This window comes from Trachypithecus francoisi, unplaced genomic scaffold (genome assembly GCF_009764315.1).
Source record: "Trachypithecus francoisi isolate TF-2019V2 unplaced genomic scaffold, Tfra_2.0 Lachesis_group14, whole genome shotgun sequence".
Lineage (NCBI taxonomy): Eukaryota > Metazoa > Chordata > Mammalia > Primates > Cercopithecidae > Trachypithecus > Trachypithecus francoisi.
This window is the reverse complement of record NW_022681459.1, coordinates 61,244,889-61,262,498: the sequence shown is the minus strand read 5'-3', so window position 1 is coordinate 61,262,498 and position 17,610 is coordinate 61,244,889. Positions and strand designations below refer to the sequence as shown.

Below are 17,610 nucleotides of genomic sequence, written 5' to 3'. Positions count from 1 at the left end.
CCCATCTCAGCTCAAGTGAACCTCCCACCTCAGCCTCGCAAACAGCTGGGACTACAGGCATTTGCCACCTTGCGCTGCTAGAATCAATTTTAAATAGCAACGCATCCACTGTTGGAGGAGAGGAGGTATCATAAATTGAATTAATCTGGCCAAGCATCCTCAAAAGATCAAACAATAATACCGCCACGTTTCAAGTACCTGACCTGGAAAAACTCCTGATTTTATAAAAACACAAAACAAGAATATAAAATGGTGAAATAAAAGCTCACTAAAGAATTTAAGACTAAAAATGCCCCCAAAATTAGACACAGTGAAAGGAGACTCCTTATATGTAATATCATTACTCTATAGACCTGTAGCCAGCATTAAATAAAAGAGCCAGCAATTAGAATTTTAGTGTCCTAAAACCTCTATATAATTTGCTGTATTTTCCTTTCATGGCTTTGCTACAGGAAATTTACCCTCTGGGCTCTCTCATGCTCTTCTCGAGCCTTCTTAACTCGTTCTATTCTTTCTTTGATCTCTCGCTCTTCACGTTTTCTCTCATACTTTCTCCGATGTTCTGCAATTTTCTGTGCCTAGAAAAAAGAGCCATAGCAAAATAAGCCTGCTCCAAAAGCTGAATAACATCAACACAAATATTTTTTGTGGAGAGATGTTTAATTCAACATGCAGTTCAGAAAAATGACAGATTTGTTTTGTAGAAAAAGACCTAACACAAGCTCAGGCTTTAACAAAACCAACCTCAACTGCACAAGGCACTGTAAAACAGAGTAAAGGGGCCTGGGATTTGAAGTTAGAAATGTTACAATCTCAAACAATTAAGATCAAAAATTAACAAATAGGTTTCTAAGTGCATGACAATTTTTGCCTGCTAGTTTCTACCAGATACAGTGTTTAGGTTTCAGAAGGACAGCTGAGATCAGTGGAAAGAGTATCATTACAGATGTCAACCCTGGGAAGGCAAAGACTGGGAACACATACACCAAGTATATGTCACAGTATATTTAAGTTTCTGTATCCATAAAATAGGAGAGGAAGAAATATTTAGTCTTATCAACTTGCTATAGGGACTAAGAGGGGAAAATGTAAATATGTGTACCAGACACTAGTAAGTAGTATTAAATAAATGCTCTGGATTTGTCATTTCCTCAGAGAATAAAGTAAATTTAAGAGATTCATATTCAACTGTCACTTTAGCTTGTTTACACTTTGCTGACAAAGTTACAACTTTGCCCTATTTTAAGAAGAAAACAGAAAACCAAATGAACTCTCTGGCAGTAAATAATTAAATTCAATACAATTTCCACTATCTTAAAATCTCTGAGAGTAAATTCCTGACAGTTGAACTTCCCACAAAATGAAAGACTTACCGTGTAAACACATTAATATTATCTTAACCAACAATTTCAGAGAAAAATCATCCTTAAAAGCTGGAATGTTCTACCTTTGGGATTCAATATTATTATTTTTTAAAGATTGAAAATTGTTTTATTGGCCGGGCGCGGTGGCTCAAGCCTGTAATCCCAGCACTTTGGGAGGCCGAGACGGGCGGATCACGAGGTCAGGAGATCGAGACCATCCTGGCTAACACGGTGAAACCCCGTCTCTACTAAAAATACAAAAACTAGCCGGGCGAGGTGGCGGGCGCCTGTAGTCCCAGCTACTCGGGAGGCTGAGGCAGGAGAATGGAGTAAACCTGGGAGAGGGAGCTTGCAGTGAGCTGAGATCCGGCCACTGCACTCCAGTCCGGGCAACAGAGCGAAACTCCGCCTCAAAAAAAAAAAAAAAAAAAAAAAAAGAAAATTGTTTTATTAAGACAGCTTCGCTCTGTCACCCAGGCTGAAGTGCAGTGGTGTGATCTCGGCTCACTGCAACCTTCCACCTCCCAGGTTCAAGTGATTCTCCTGCCTCAGCCTCCCGAGCAGCTGGGACTACAGGCGTGTGCCACCACACCCGGCTAATTTTTTGTGTTTAGGAGAGACAGGGTTTCACTATGTTGGCCAGGCTGGTCTTGAACTCCTGACCTCATGATCCACCCGCCTTGGCCTCTCAAAGTGTTGGGATTACAGGCATGAGGCACTGCGCCCGGCTGGAAAGACTGAAACTTCTTAACTTCCACAAGGCCTTCTTGCTTTATAAAGTGGCTGTATACACCTATATCTAAGGACACATCAGATTCAATCTTGGGTAATGCTTTTTTTTGAGACCGAGTCTCGCTCTGTCACCCAGGCTGGAATGCAGTGGCCGGATCTCAGCTCACTGCAAGCTCCGCCTCCTGGGTTTACGCCATTCTCCTGCCTCAGCCTCCCGAGTAGCTGGGACTACAGGCGCCCGCCACCTCGCCCGGCTAGTTTTTTGTATTTTTTAGTAGAGACGGGGTTTCACCCTGTTAGCCAGGATGGTCTCAATCTCCTGACCTCGTGATCCGCCCGTCTCGGCCTCCCAAAGTGCTGGGATTACAGGCTTGAGCCACCGTGCCCGGCCGGGTAATGCTAATTATAGATTTTCTATTTGTTTCCTTGTTGTAAACCTGATACCCTCTTTTCTAATTTTCCGGTTATAATTCCACTGCAAGCTTCCAAACAAAGTAACAGAGTCTGCTCTAATAATGCATGAGAAATGAAAGCATGAAAACCTAATGAAATCTCCAGAGTTGAGCACAAACTTCAGCAATTACAGATTATATCTTCTGATGGTTTCTTTGCCTGTTTTTCAGATGAATTATAGCTGTCAGGGGCTAAGCACTCGAGATGGAGTCTTAAACTAATGACTTTCCCTTTCTCTACTTTAACATACCCTAGGTTGAACTTCTTTCAGCATTGCACTAGCATCTTCATCATAATCCAATTTACAGGCAAGGGCAAGATCATGGGCTGCTTCTTCCCAGTGGCCTAGAAGTCTGAAACAGATTTACACTCATTTTAGGAGCCTTTTATACATATTCACCTATGTGGCATGGTATCTTTTTTTCCTTACAAAAAAAGATTGTTCTAAAACAGGCTTAAGTTAAATATTAACTATAAACTTCCACCAACCAATTCAATTACTATATCCCACTTTAGTTAACTCTATAAAAACATTTAAATTTCCTCTATTTAAAGCTGATCTCCTACTAAAAGCTAAAAACCAAATTTTTCTTAATTCAGAATATCATAAAATTTTCTAAAAAGTATGTAGAGCAGTAACTTTCAACTCACCCAAACCAGGACTAACATAATGTGTTAGCTTTTTTTTTGTTTGTTTTTTTTTTGAGACGGAGTCTCGCTCTGTGGCCCAGGCTGGAGTGCAGTGGCCAGATCTCAGCTCATTGCAAGCTCCGCCTCCCGGGTTCACGCCATTCTCCTGCCTCAGCCTCCTGAGTAGCTGGGACTACAGGTGCCCGCCACCTCGCCCGGCTAGTTTTTTTTTTGTATTTTTTTAGTAGAGATGGGGTTTCACCGTGTTAGCCTGGATGGTCTCGATCTCCTGACCTCGTGATCCGCCCGTCTGGGCCTCCCAAAGTGCTGGGATTACAGGCTTGAGCCACCGCGCCCGGCCATGTGTTAGCTTTTAGCTACCTTCTATGTAAGACAGAAGAGAAAATAATACACGTGTATAGGCTTTATGAAAAACACAGAACAGGTAAGCCAGAAAGTAAAGATTGGTGGGGGTAGGTGAGAATGGGGTAGAGGAGACAGCAACGGAAATTGACAATTCTCTGGGTATACCTTTTAACTCAGGTGCAACTCTTCAAACATTTAAATGCTTTACATACTCAAAAAATAAAATCAGAAAAATGGAAATAAAGCAAATCCTAAACCTCAATACAAACAAGTAAGCTGTGTGGCTGGGTGCGGTGGCTCACGTCTGTAATCCCAGCACTTTGGGAAGCCGAGGCAGACAGATCGCGAGGTCAGGAGATCAAGACCATCCTGGCTAACATGGTGAAACCCTGTCTCTACTAAAAATACAAAAAATGAGCCAGCCGTGGTGGCAGATACCTGTAGTCCCAGCTACTCTGGAGGCTGAGGCAGGAGAATGGCATGAACCCGGGAGGCAGAGCTTGCAGTGAGCCAAGATAGCGCCAATGCACTCTATCTCGGGTGACAAAGGAAGACTCCATCTCAAAAAAAAAAACAAAAAAAAAAAACAGAAATAAGCTATGGCTAGGCGCAATGGCTCATGCCTGTTATCCTAGCACTCTGGGAGGCTGAGGCTGGTGAATCATCTGAGGTCAGGAGTTCAAGACCAGCCCGGCCAACGTGGCAAAACCCCATCTCTAAAATAAAAAATTTGCCAGACGTGGTAGTGCACACCTGTAATCCCAGCTACTAGCGAGGCTGAGGCAGGAGAACCGCTTGAGCCCGGGGCGGAGTGAAGGGGGTGCAGTGAGTCGAGACTGCACCACTTTACTCCAGCCTAGGTGAAAGAGCAAAACTCCTCAAAAAACAAAAAACTGTGTATTTTATTAACAACATAAGCTACACAGAAAAAACGAATTCAAGTAACTTTTCATACTGTTATCTTGACTGTGTATTTCAAGTGGGATATATATTCTAAGAATAAGAACATCCTTGGGTCATGCCTGTAATCCCAATGCTTTGGGAGGGAAAGGAGGGCAGGTCACTTGAGGCCGGGAGTTTGAGAATATCCTGGTCAATGGGCAAAACCCCCTTTCTACCAAAAATACAAAACATTAGCTGGGCATGGTGGGGCACGACTGTAAGTAATCCCAGCTACTCAGGCGGCTGGCTGAGGCAGGAGAATCACTTCAACCTGGGAGGCAAAGGTTGCAGTGAGCCAAGACACACCACTGCACTCCAGCCTGGGTGACAGAACGAGACTCTGTCTAAAAACAAAAGACAAAGCAAAACAAAAACTTCCAAAAAAACCTTCTAACTTTACTTAGGGTGTATACTGTTTTTAAGGTATTATAATTCTGAAACAGTTTTACGTATATCATAGCACTGTAGTAAGTAAATGTAAAACTAGGACAAAAATTTTTACCACACAAGTGTCAAAAATACAAACTAAAAGGTAAAAGAAAACATTTAATGCTAAATTTTAATAGAAAATATCAGTATAAACTCAAAATTTCAAGCATTTTTTCCTTAAATTCATGATTTTTAAAATGTCTTTTTCTAGCTGTTCATTGAAATGACAGTACATACCAGAAGCAATGAACACACATAGTGATCAAATCTTAGTTTCCACTATAATGAACCATGATTTCCCACAGAAATGGCTTATTTTCAGTCTGAGACAAGCAAAGCACAAGATAAGCCAATGCTGTCTTGTATTAGAAGGGAAAGAAATACTTGGACTAATGGGATTTCAAAAGGGATCAACAGCAATGCATGGGCTTTTCCTGTGCTGACACAGCATTAATAAATTCTATTTCAACTTTTAATGTTTATCTTTAATGCATCATAAAATCCACTAGAGCTACTCTGAGACAGCTAATAAAGTTGTCCTAAACATATCCATCTTTATTTCCATCCACATTTGAGGTATAAGACCTTTCAAATTATGTAACATGTGAAAGTCACTGAACGCTTCATCCCCAAGATAAAAATATTTGTAAGTTTTGCTACAAGGTATAATTACTAATCTGGGTTAAATTCACCTCTTTATGCCCCCCTCCTTTTCCTAATTTTTCAGGTAGCCTAGCAGTGACTGAAGTAGTTTCAGGCTGGCTTACTCCTTCTTCTATAATACATTGGTAATTCAATGTTAACTTACAGAGTCTGAAAGCAAGAGAAAATTTGTAAGGACACTGATAAAAGATCATTCTTTCTTTTCCTGGAATTAATTTTAAGGAAAAATCCTTACCTTATATTTGGCCATATGTAGTCAAAAACTGGTAAAAGTAGCTTCATTTGAATGAAAAAAATGAAAAGAATTTTTATTTTATTTCTTCCTTCCTATATTCTCACTTCCTTTTTAAAAAATTTCCTTTCTTTTCTTCTGCCTTTTAAGCTGCTGTCTACAAGCTATCTCATTTCTTGACACTAAGTACATACTAATTTGAAAATTAAGTCATTAGGAACTTCTGTGTTTTTGTTTAAACAAAGCATCTTAAAACATCAGATTTAAATGTAAAGAGTTCTGAAAATAATTAAATTCAATTATTTACCTGTGTGCTTTCCCTCGCCACTTGTAAGGCTGAGCTGAATCAGGATTTATCTCAATGGCTCTGTCACAGTCTCGGATAGCAGCATTTGGCTTCTGTAATTTGATGAAGACACTGAAAAATATGTGTGTTATTAAAAAGTATTCATTTCAGTAAAACTTTTGGGTTTCAACACAGAAGCAACTCTATTTAAACAAATGTGCAGAAATTATTCGCCAGAGGATGCTTTTCTGTTTAGAGTTCTCACCTGGCCCTCTTGGCATACAAAATGGCCAAGCGAGGATTCAGCTTGATGGCATCTGTGAATAAGTCAATGGCTTTCTGGAGTTCACCTAAAGTGAAACAAAAGTTATCGAAATATTGAGAGAATAAAAATATTAATAAAAAGTTTTTATCTCGTATCCAGTTAAGTCTTTTACATTTTTCTTTTAATCAAGTAAAAATAAAAAAGACACCTAAGTTATACAAAAACTGGCTCTTGAAAGCAAATCTTAGCACATCTATACTGTAACTCACGAGATAAGACAATTTCTGGGTACATAAGCCCCTAACTAACAATAGAATAGCACATTCTTAGTATGACTCATATTGATTATGTTTAAGAAAAAAGCAGTCAGGCGCAGTGGTTCATGACTGTAATCCCAGCACTTCGGTAAGCCAAGGTGGGCGGATCACGAGATCCAGAGATTGAGACCACCCTGGCTAACACAGTGAAACCCCGTTTCTACTAAAAAATACAAAAAATTAGCTGTGCGTGTGGGTGGGCGCCTGTAGTGCCAGCTACTCGGGAGGCTGAGGCAGGAAAACTGCATGAACCCAGGAGGCGGAGCTTGCAGTGAGCCGAGATTGCGCCACTGCACTCCAGCCTGGGCGACAGAGCATGACTCCGTCTCAAAATATAATAATAAAAAAATAAAATAAAATAAAGTAAAAAGATAAAATCAATTTAAAGAATAAATTAATTTATTCCATTGATTTTCTTTTATCCATTAAATTAAAAAGATAAAATTAAGTTTAGGAAAAGGAACCCATGCTAACTTCACAGGGCTGATTTTAAAAGAAAACAACAATATGCTCATTATTTGAATTCAAAGAAATGGTATAAAAGTTCAAAAAAACTAGAATTCATAAAAGACTATAACCTATACTTTAATTCATTATGTCCTATTCTCATAGTTTCTTTACTAATCCCTTAAGTAATTTGATACATAAAACACCCTATAGAATCAGAACAGTTCTTTGCACGAAGTCTAAATCTTGGGGAAGCAAGACAAATACGGAATTTTTTTTTTTAAAGAGACAGGGTCGGGGAGGGGGGAGGGGGGAGGGATTGCATTGGGAGTTATACCTGATATAAATGACGAATTGATGGGTGCTGATGAGTTGATGGGTGCAGCACACCAACATGGCACACGTATACATATGTAACAAACCTGCACGTTATGCACATGTACCCTAGAACTTAAAGTATAATAATAAAAAGAAAAACCACCTAAAAAAAAAAAAAAAAAAAGAGACAGGGTCTAACTGTCACACAGGCTAGAGTACAGTGGCAAGATCACAGCTTACAGACTGAAGTGACCATCCCACCTCAGCTCCTGGGTAGCTGCAAATACAGGCCCACACCACTAAACCTGACAAACTAAAAAATTTTTTTAGAGACTGGGTCTCACTGTGTCACCTAGGCTGCTCTCGAACTCCTGGACTCCAATGATCCCCTCCGCCAGCTCAGCCTTCTGAGTAGCTGGGAGTACCACTGTGCCAGGCCGAACACAGAAATTTTAAAATAAATGTCACAATTCACTGTGAAAGATACTTAGCCAGTTAGCAAATGAGTAAAGGACTTGAAAAGAACTCACGAAAACAACACAGAAAAATGCTCAGTCTTATTAATTACTATTATAGATATCTATTATACGTAATTATACTTAAATGTCTAATAAGCAACTCAGACCTACCATGTTCAAAACCTAAATTTTTTTATGACAGGCTCTTGGCCGGGCGCAGTGGCTCACACCTGTAATCTCAGCACTTTGGGAGGCCAAGGCAGGTGGATCACATGAGGTCTGGGGTTCAAGACCAGCCTGACCAACATGGAGAAATCCCGAGACCAGTCTGACCAACAAGGAGAAACCTCGTCTCTACTAAAAATACAAAATTAGCCATGCATGGTGGCGCATGCCTGTAATCCCAGCTACTTGGGAGGCTGAGGCAGGAGAACTGCTTGAACCCGAGAGGTGGAGGCTGCAGTGAGCCAAGGTTGTGCCATAGCACTCCATCCAGTCTGGGCAACAAGAATGAAACTCCGTTATCAAAAAAAAAAGAGTCTTGCTCTGTCACCCAGGTTGGAGTGCAGTGGCACAATCACAGCTCACCGCACCCTCAACTTCCTGGGCTCAAAGGATCCTCCCAGCCTCAAGGGAACCTCCATCTCAGCCTCTCAAGTAGCTCGGATTACAGAAACGTGCTACCATATCCAGCTAATTTTTTGTGTTTTTTTAAGAGATGGAGTCTCACTGTGTTGAACAGGCTAATCTTGGACTCCTGGACTCAAGAGATCCTTTCGCTTCGGCCCCTCAAAGTGTTGGGATTATAAGTGTGAACCACCACGCCCAGCCAAAACTGAAAAACTGAATTCCTATTTCCCACCCCATTTCCAAATCTACTCCCAATCTGTATCTTTCCAACTAAATAAATGGTTCCTCCATACATTTAGTTCAGGAGTTGGTAAACGTTTTCTGCAAAGGGCCAAATGAGAATTATTTTAATCTCTGCAGACCATACAATCTGTCATAACTACTCAATGATGCTGTTGTAGTGGGAAAGCAGCCACAGTTAAGTGCCAGACCTGGGATTCAAACCATAGCACCCTGGTTCCACACTCCAGGTTTTAACTACATTCTCCAAACAAAACTGCCTTCACCAACCCTTGGTGGGGTTTGGATTCACAATCCCTGCTTTAGAATACTAATCTTTTATCCTTTAGAATACACTATAAAATTGCATAAATTCTCTTTTTTTTTTTTGAGACGGAGTCTCGCTCTGTCGCCCGGACTGGAGTGCAGTGGCCGGATCTCAGCTCACTGCAAGCTCCGCCTCCCGAGTTCCCGCCATTCTCCTGCCTCAGCCTCTCGAGTAGCTGGGACTACAGGCGCCCACCGCCTCGCCCGGCTAGTTTTTGTATTTTTAGTAGAGACGGGGTTTCACCGTGTTAGCCAGGATGGTCTCGATCTCCTGACCTCGTGATCCGCCCGTCTCGGCCTCCCAAAGTGCTGGGATTACAGGCTTGAGCCACCGCGCCCGGCTAAAATTGCATAAATTCTAAAATCAGAACTAGATTAAATTTACAAAGGCACATAAACAGAGAGTTCAGAAAAAAATGAGAAAACAAAAACATGATTAGGTGATAGCCTCATTTTCCTTTTGTTACACATTACTGAGACAGTAAATTTTAAAACGGGCCGGGCACAGTGCCTCACATCTGTAATCCTAGCACTTTTGGAGGCTGAGCTGGGAGGCCTGCTTGAGGCCAGGAGTTTGAGACAAGCCTGGGCAACAGGGTGAAACTCTATCTCTACCAAAAAAAAAATAATAATAATAATAATTAGCCAGGCATGGTGGCACGCACCTGTATTCCCAGCTACTCAGGAGGATTGCTTGAGCCCAGGAAACTTGAGGATGCAGTGAGCCATGACCATGCCACTGCACTCCAGCCTGAGTGGCAGAGTGAGACTCTGTCTCTTAAAACTTAGGTGGTAGGGAAATCAGCAAAACTTTCGTGTGAAGAAAAGGAATGGTACAGAAGAGCAATGGCTGGGAACAACTGATAGGTATGAATTAAAAGTTGAAATATGTGAAGAAAAGCTTTCCAGAAAAACAGTATAGCACAAGTAAAAAAACATTCTAGAACAGTAAAGTCTGACTGGAGAAAACAAGGCTGGAGAAATAAAATGAGGGGTTTGAGTCTGGCAGGTCTATAATCCTCTGATGAAGATCTTAAATATGTATGCAAAACTTTTGTCACAGGTTACAAGCAAGAGTAGTATAATAAAAAACAGGTCTAAGTAAGAATAACCTAGGGAAAGTAAACAGAAAGCAATAAAGGAATAATATTTTTCAGGAAAGTAAACTATTAAGGCAACTGCAGTATAAAATAGTATAAACATATTCTAAGGAGCTAATCAGGTGGTAGAATCACAAAATGTTTAAAATATGTACCAACTCAGAACATCAATACTGAACTCATTCTAAAAATAACTTCAGTCATCTTCTAAATCTAATAATGAAGTCCAAATGCACATGAGCACTATATAATAGCATCTAGTCGACTATGGCATTGTGACACACTATCACAGTTATAAAGAATGAAATATTACTCAAGCAGCCACAGTATCCAAGTTTATACATGATTTGTTCTTACAAATTATAACCGATTATACATTATATTTAATATTACCATGGGCCAGGCACAGTGGTTCGTGCCTGTAATCCCAGCACTTTGGGAGGCTGAGGCGGGCCGATCACTCGAGGTCAGGAATTTGAGACCAGCCTGGCCAACATGGTGAAATCCGTCTCTACTAAAAACACAAAAGTTAGCTGGAGCTGGTAGCACATGCCTGTAATCCCAGCTACTAGGGAGGCTGAGGCAGGAGAATTGCTTGACTCGGGGTGGAGGTTGCAGAGACCTGAGATCGCACTACTGCATTCCAGCCTGGGTGACAAAGCACAACTCTGTTTCAAAAATAAAAATAAAATAAAATACAACTTAAAAAAAAAGAAAAAAGAAAAAGTAACCTATTGTTACCTTGGAGAATTAAAAAAATAAACATATAAAAAAAAGAGGCTAGGGTCGGGCGTGGTGGCTCACGCCTGTTATCTCAGCATTTTGGGAGGCTGAGACAGGTGGATCATGAGGTCAGGAGATCGAGACCATCCTGGCTAACTCCGTCTCTACTAAAAAAGACAAAAAAAAATTAGCCAGGCATGGTGGTGGGCACCTGTAGTCCCAGCCGAGATGGCCTCACTGCACTCCAGCCTGGGCGACAGAGCAAGACTCTGTCTCAAAAAAAAAAAAAAAGAGGCCAGGCACAGTGCCTCATGCCTGTTATCCCACACTTTGGGAGGCTAAGGCAGGCAGATCACCAGGTCAGGAGTTCCAGACCAGACTGGCCAGCATGGTGAAACCCCACCTCTACTAAAAATACAAAAAATTAGTTGGGCATGGTGGCACACGCTTGTAATCCCAGCTGCTTGGGAGGCTGAGGCAGGAGGATTGCTTGAACCCGGGAGGCAGAGGTTGCAGTGAGCCGAAATCACACCACTGCATTCCAGCCTGGGTGACAGAGGGAGAATTCGTTTCAAAAACAAAACAAAAACAAAAAAACAAAACTGAATACTATCAGCACTTTCTCCCTCTGAGGGGATTTTCTGAAGAGAATCTAACATGCTCTGACTAGGATTGTTATGCCTATGAACATCATCTGTCAAGGGTATTAGCATGTAAAAAGTTAAGGGTCACTGTTCTAATACTACTTTTTTTTTTTTCTTTAAAGGCTTTCACCCCTTTAAAGCCTCTCTCTTCTCAGTAGAAAAACACCATGATAGGGTCAGGAAATCAGAGGCACTGAATCAAATCAGGATCTGTCCTTGCAGAGAGAAGGTAACAGATACTGAGTGATTTCAGCCTCTTTATCAATGAGAAAGGAGTGACTGGATAATAGGACACCATCTTCTCCAGTACAGGACAGGTACATGTAATTTCTCCTCTACTTTACCACGATTTAAGTTACTGCAATAAATATTCTGACTACCATAGAAATGTAGCAAAAAGATTACTCACCATCATTTAGGGCTTCAATAGCAGCCACTTTTTTATCATTTGCCTGATCCATCATCTCCTCCGTTATCTAGGAAGAAAATAAAAGTCCTCTTAGAATTGGTAGAGAGAGAGAGAGAAGGAAGCAATTTGTACTTTCTTAGGGATGAGGTGCAGTCACAATACCCATTTTCATTCATTCTTTTTTTTTTTTTTTTTTTTTTTTTGAGACGGAGTCTCGCTCTGTTGCCTGGGCTGGAGTGCTGTGGCTGGATCTCAGCTCACTGCAAGCTCTGCCTCCCGGGTTTATGCCATTCTCCTGCCTCATCCTCTCGAGTAGCTGGGACTACAGGTGCCCGCCACCTCGCCCGGCTAGTTTTTTGTATTTTTTAGTAGAGACGGGGTTTCACCATGTTAGCCAGGATGGTCTCGATCTCCTGACCTCGTGATCCACCCGTCTCGGCCTCCCAAAGTGCTGGGATTACAGGCTTGAGCCACCACGCCCGGCCTCAGTCATTCTTCTCTAGTCTCCAGAGAACAAAGAGACAATTATGATAACTCATTAGTGAGAAATTACATATGAGTTTTAACTTTTTACACAAAACAAATTTCACTCCTACACTCTGCCCGAGACATAACCTTTGCTTAACCTTCCCGTCCAACCAAGGCATACCACCTCCTTCCCAGCTATCCATAAACATTAAACCCAATCTCCTCACAGAGATAACTAGCTCCTTTTAGGTTTGAATTCTCAGAAGAGAAAGGTCTCATTCTTTTGTTCCCACAAACAACTACTGAGCACTATATAGATAGACCAAACACTGTACAAGATGCTGACAGTATAAAGATTAGTTAAGAACAAGAACATGTGCATCTGGGCAACAGAGGGAGATGCCATCTCTCCAAAAAAAAAAAAAAAAAAAGAAAAAAAACCAAGCTGGGCATGGTGGCACATGCATCTGGTCCCAGCTACTCAGGAGGCTGACTTAGGAGGATCACTTGAGCTCAGGAAGTCAAGGCTGTAGTGAGTCGTGATTGTGTCACTGCACTCCAGCCTGGGTGACACAGAGCAAGACCATGTCTCAACCTACCCCTGCAAAAAAAAAAAGAACAAATACTTATAGCAAACGTCCTCCTAAAATAGAAAGCTCAGGAGATCTTTAACCACAGGAAAAAAATACACAACTCATGCCTGTAATCTCAGCACTTTGGGAGGCCGAGGCAGGTGGATCCCTTGAGCCCAAGAATTCAAGACCAACCTGGGCAACATGGCAAAACCTCGTCTCTACAAAAAATAAACAAAAAATAAATATTAAATATAAAAACTATTTTTTCTTTATTTAAAGACAGGGTCTACTTCTGTCACCCAAGCTCCAGTGCAGTGGTGCAATCACGGCTCACTGCAACCTCCATCTCCTGGGCTCAGCCTCCCCTCACATGTAGCTGGAACTACAGGCTCGCACCCAGCTAAATGTTTTGCATTTTTTTATAGAGATGGGTTTTCGTCATGTTGCCCAGGCTGGTCTAGAACTCTTGGACTCAAGTGATTTGCCTGCCTCAGCCTCCCAAAGTGCTGGAATTAGAAGCATGAGCCGCCACTCCTGGCTGCAATTTTATTTTGAAGGTAATGCAGGACATAGGATACAAAGTCTATATTCAGTGGAAAAGAATCTATGTGGTCTAACCAGACACCTTCCAAAACAAATCTGAAACTCCAAATGCCAACACCGGCAAGCATAATGGTATAAACCTGTCCTACAGAAACGGACAGTTGAGTAGTGAGATCAAAAGAACTTCCCCTGAAAATTCAGAGCCACAGGCCAGCCTTTCATCTGGAATTCATCCAATTACCAAAGTAACTGGAACAAACAAAAAAACACCATGCTGAGAATTTCAAGGGGGACCTTGAGTTGGTAGCACCAATTCAGAGACTTGATGGAAGCAATCACCTTCTTAACTAGGCCTCAAAAATTTTCTACAGGCTAAGTTCCAAAGAACACATTTTCAAAATATCACACACAACACACAAACACACACATCATAAATTAAACAAGGTACTTTAATGAGCAAGAGCCATGAATAATAACAGAGTAAGACTAGCAAAGAGTTCAACAAGGAATTTAATGTGTTTAATAAAAGTAAATTCTGAAAATGAGTAATGAGCAAAAGACTTCTAAATAACCAAGTAGACTTCAAAAAGAGTTGAAGTACCAAAACGAAGAACACACGCACTCCAATTCAAACATCAATGGAACAGAGAAAGCACAGACTGCTTTTCAGCAGTGATAAAGAAATGAAACTTAATAATGAAGAAGTCTTAACATAACCAGGGATTCAGAATTAAGAGCATAAAGTAAACAGGAAGGAGGCAGTATTTGAATGAAATAACAGCTGACAATATTCTAGAGCTAAAGAAAGTTAACCCTAGAATTTGAGGCTCAATGAATCCCAAGCAGGATAAATAAAAAATTATAAACCTAGACACATCATAAAAGAAGCAATACTATCAATAAACATAACATTTAACCTTTAAAGTTTCCTTTGACCAATGGTGACAGAAAGTACTTACATTTGTTCTTAACAAAAATGCACAAGACTTAGGTCTGGTGCAGCAACTCATACCTGTAATCCCAGCACTTTGGAAGGCCAGGAGTTTGAGACTTTGTCTCTACTAAAAATTTTAAAAATAAAAATAAAGGGGCACCTCAGCCCCTGGGCTCAAGGGTGCAGTGAGCTATGATTGTACCACTACACTCCAGCCTGGATGGAAGAGTGAGACCCTGTCTCAAAAAAAAAAAAAAAAAAAAGCACAAGACTTATGGGGAACATGTTAGTAAGTTATTAAAACATTTTAAAAACACCTAAAAATTAGGCAGATACCATTATTTATGGATACTTTATCTCAATGGTGAGGAGATATATCTTTTCCTGAACTTGATTTAGATTTAAGACAATTCTAACAAAGGGGAAAAAAAACAATGGGAGGGAGACTTGATCAACCTATTTCTAAAATTTACTTGGAAAAACAAAAAGTCAAGAACAGCTAAAAGACTAAAACGTTTTGGGGGTCCTTGTTCTACAAAATAACAAGACAGTATCAAATGATGTGGCATTAGTAAACAGAAAAAAAATAGACAAGCAGAACAACAGAGTCCTCAAACAGACCCACAACACTCGGAAACAGTGTATTTCAGTACTGGTGGGACCGGCAGACTAAAGGTGAAAGGTGAGTGTATAAAGTGTTCAGAAAAGAAAAAACAATGCACTACAGTGATTATAATCATAAAGTAATAAAGCAGAAAATATCTGCATTAAAAGATGCTATTTTTGAAACAACATGAAGGTGAGTGAAGATGAGTCACAAACTAGTAGAAAATATATGTGGCACCAGCAACAAATTATTAGCATCCAGAATACTGAAACGAAATACAAAGCAGTAAGAAAAAGATCCAGCAAAAAGAGGAAAAAGAGTTTAAACAGGACTTCGCAAATGCCAGTGAATGGCCAATAAACAATTAAATATGCTCAGCCTTGTTACCAATCAGGAAAATGCAATTTTTCTTTTTTTTTTAAATACAGAGTTTTGCTGTCACGCAGGCTGGAGTGGAGGGGTGCAATCTCGGCTCACTGCAATCTCTGCCTCCGGGTTCAAGTGATTCTCCTGCCTCAGCCTCCCGAGTAGCTGGGATTACAGGCGTGCACCACCATGCCTGGCTAATTTTTATATTATTAGTAGAGACAAGACTTCACCATGTTGGCCAGGCTGGTCTCAAACTCCTAACCTCAGATATCCACCCACCTCAGCCTCCCAAAGTGCTGGGATTACAGGTGTGAGCCACCGTGTCTGGCCAGGAAAATGCAAATTAAAAGCCAAAAAAAATACCATTTCCCACAATATTGGCAAAGATGAAATTTGGTAATATCAAGCTTTGAGGATAAAAACCAATCTTTTAAAACTGCTATTACTATATTACAGAGTTTCTCAACTGTTTTATCAGACACCAAGGAGCCTTTTTAGACATCTTTTCCTCATTTCCACATCCCCAATTTTAATACCACAGATACATTACATATTAATATTCTATGAGTCTTTGGAGTACCACTAACCATTGTAATACGTAGAATTTTTTTTCAAGCCCTCCTCCCAAGAACCAATTTTCACTCCCTTGAGGGCCCGTTATGACAAAACCATTTTGGAATACAATTTGGCATTAGATATTCCATTAAGAGCAATTCTACTAGTAAATATGTATTTTAAGTGAATTCTAGTAGATATGTATTTTAAGTGAATTCTAGTAGATATGTATTTTAAGTGAATTCTGCGTTACAGTGCAAGCAAGCAGTCACACCAGATGCAAACTTAAAAAACAGATAAAACAGAAAGTAACAGTATTTATTTTCACAAGTATTTTAAGTAGTAAAATACAATGCTTGCCTAAATGCCTGAAGTCAGAGAAAGATTTACTACGCACTTTTCCTGGAAGAATCGTGTCATAAAATAATTGCAACAAGAGGACCTTTCACATTTCTTAGAAAAAGCAGGAAAGCAGGAAATCAAGTCACCGAACTTACCTCTGCATTTTCATCTCCCATTTCTTGAGGAGAATCAGTGTCTGGTTCAATCACACCTTCTTTATCAATTTCTGCCAAAGTTGAGAAAATCACAATAATACCTGCACTGTGCAATATAGTAGCCACTCCCAAGATTATTAAAAACTATTTTATTTTAATTAATTTTGATTTAAATATTGATGCATTTTAAAATATGTTCCCATTAAACATTTCATTGCTTTGGTAAGACTACAAGTACGTTAACTGTCACATCATGTGAGATATTTATCATCATCAGGTTGTAGGGGGATCGTTGGCATGTGCAATTTCTAGTATTACACATAAATATACCACTGATTTAGTCTTTGTATATAAATACACCATCTATTTAGTCATTATCAACAAACTTAGTTCAAATAATTTTCTCCTACACACTTACATACTATACGTTTTTCAAAAATACTTTATGTAGTAACACATGCTACAGCGATACTTTAATGTAAATCAAAATATTTTAATATAATTATCTTCATTACTTTCCTTTTTTAAAATTAAAATATTTTGGGGGGCACAGGATCTTACTATGTTGTCCAAGAAATACTCCCACCTCAGCCTCCCAAAGCACTAGGATTCCAGGCACGAGCCACTGTACCTGGTCCCTAATTACTTTCATTTTTAAAAGTAGCAGGCCGGGCGCAGTGGCTCAAGCCTATAATCCCAGCACTTTGGGAGGCCAAGACGGGTGGATCACGAGGTCAGGAGATCAACACCATCCTGGCTAACACGGTGAAACCCCATCTCTACTAAAAAAATACAAAAAAAACTAGCCGGGCGAGGTGGCGGGCGCCTGTAGTCCCAGCTACTCGTGAGGCTGAGGCAGGAGAACGGCGTACACCCGGAAGGCGGAGCTTGCAGTGAGCTGAGATCCAGCCACTGCACTCCAGCCTGGGCGACAGAGCGAGACTCCGTCTCAAAAAAAAAAAAAAAAGTAGCATGGACAAATTTTAATTTTAAAATAAAGGCTTACTACTGATGCAGCATCAAGTACCAAGGCTAGATTTAAAAATATACTTAGTTTCCATATATACAGTACTGACCAAGGCTAGTATTTACAACCAAAACAGTGAAG

The 17,610-nt window shown here is 40.4% G+C and overlaps 1 protein-coding gene across 1 annotated transcript in view; it reads right to left on the bottom strand.

Annotated features, from left to right (window-relative positions):
• The window catches only part of ST13 (ST13 Hsp70 interacting protein), a 37,168-nt gene that overhangs the window by 5,509 nt on the left and 14,049 nt on the right, over positions 1 to 17,610 (bottom strand). Inside the window, exons 4-9 of the mRNA XM_033233840.1 lie at positions 16,503 to 16,573; positions 11,955 to 12,021; positions 6,363 to 6,447; positions 6,119 to 6,229; positions 2,800 to 2,902; positions 462 to 578 (exon numbers count right to left, since the gene is read on the bottom strand). Coding sequence (XP_033089731.1) covers positions 462 to 578; positions 2,800 to 2,902; positions 6,119 to 6,229; positions 6,363 to 6,447; positions 11,955 to 12,021; positions 16,503 to 16,573 — 554 coding nt within the window. The remainder of the gene's footprint in view (positions 1 to 461; positions 579 to 2,799; positions 2,903 to 6,118; positions 6,230 to 6,362; positions 6,448 to 11,954; positions 12,022 to 16,502; positions 16,574 to 17,610) is intronic.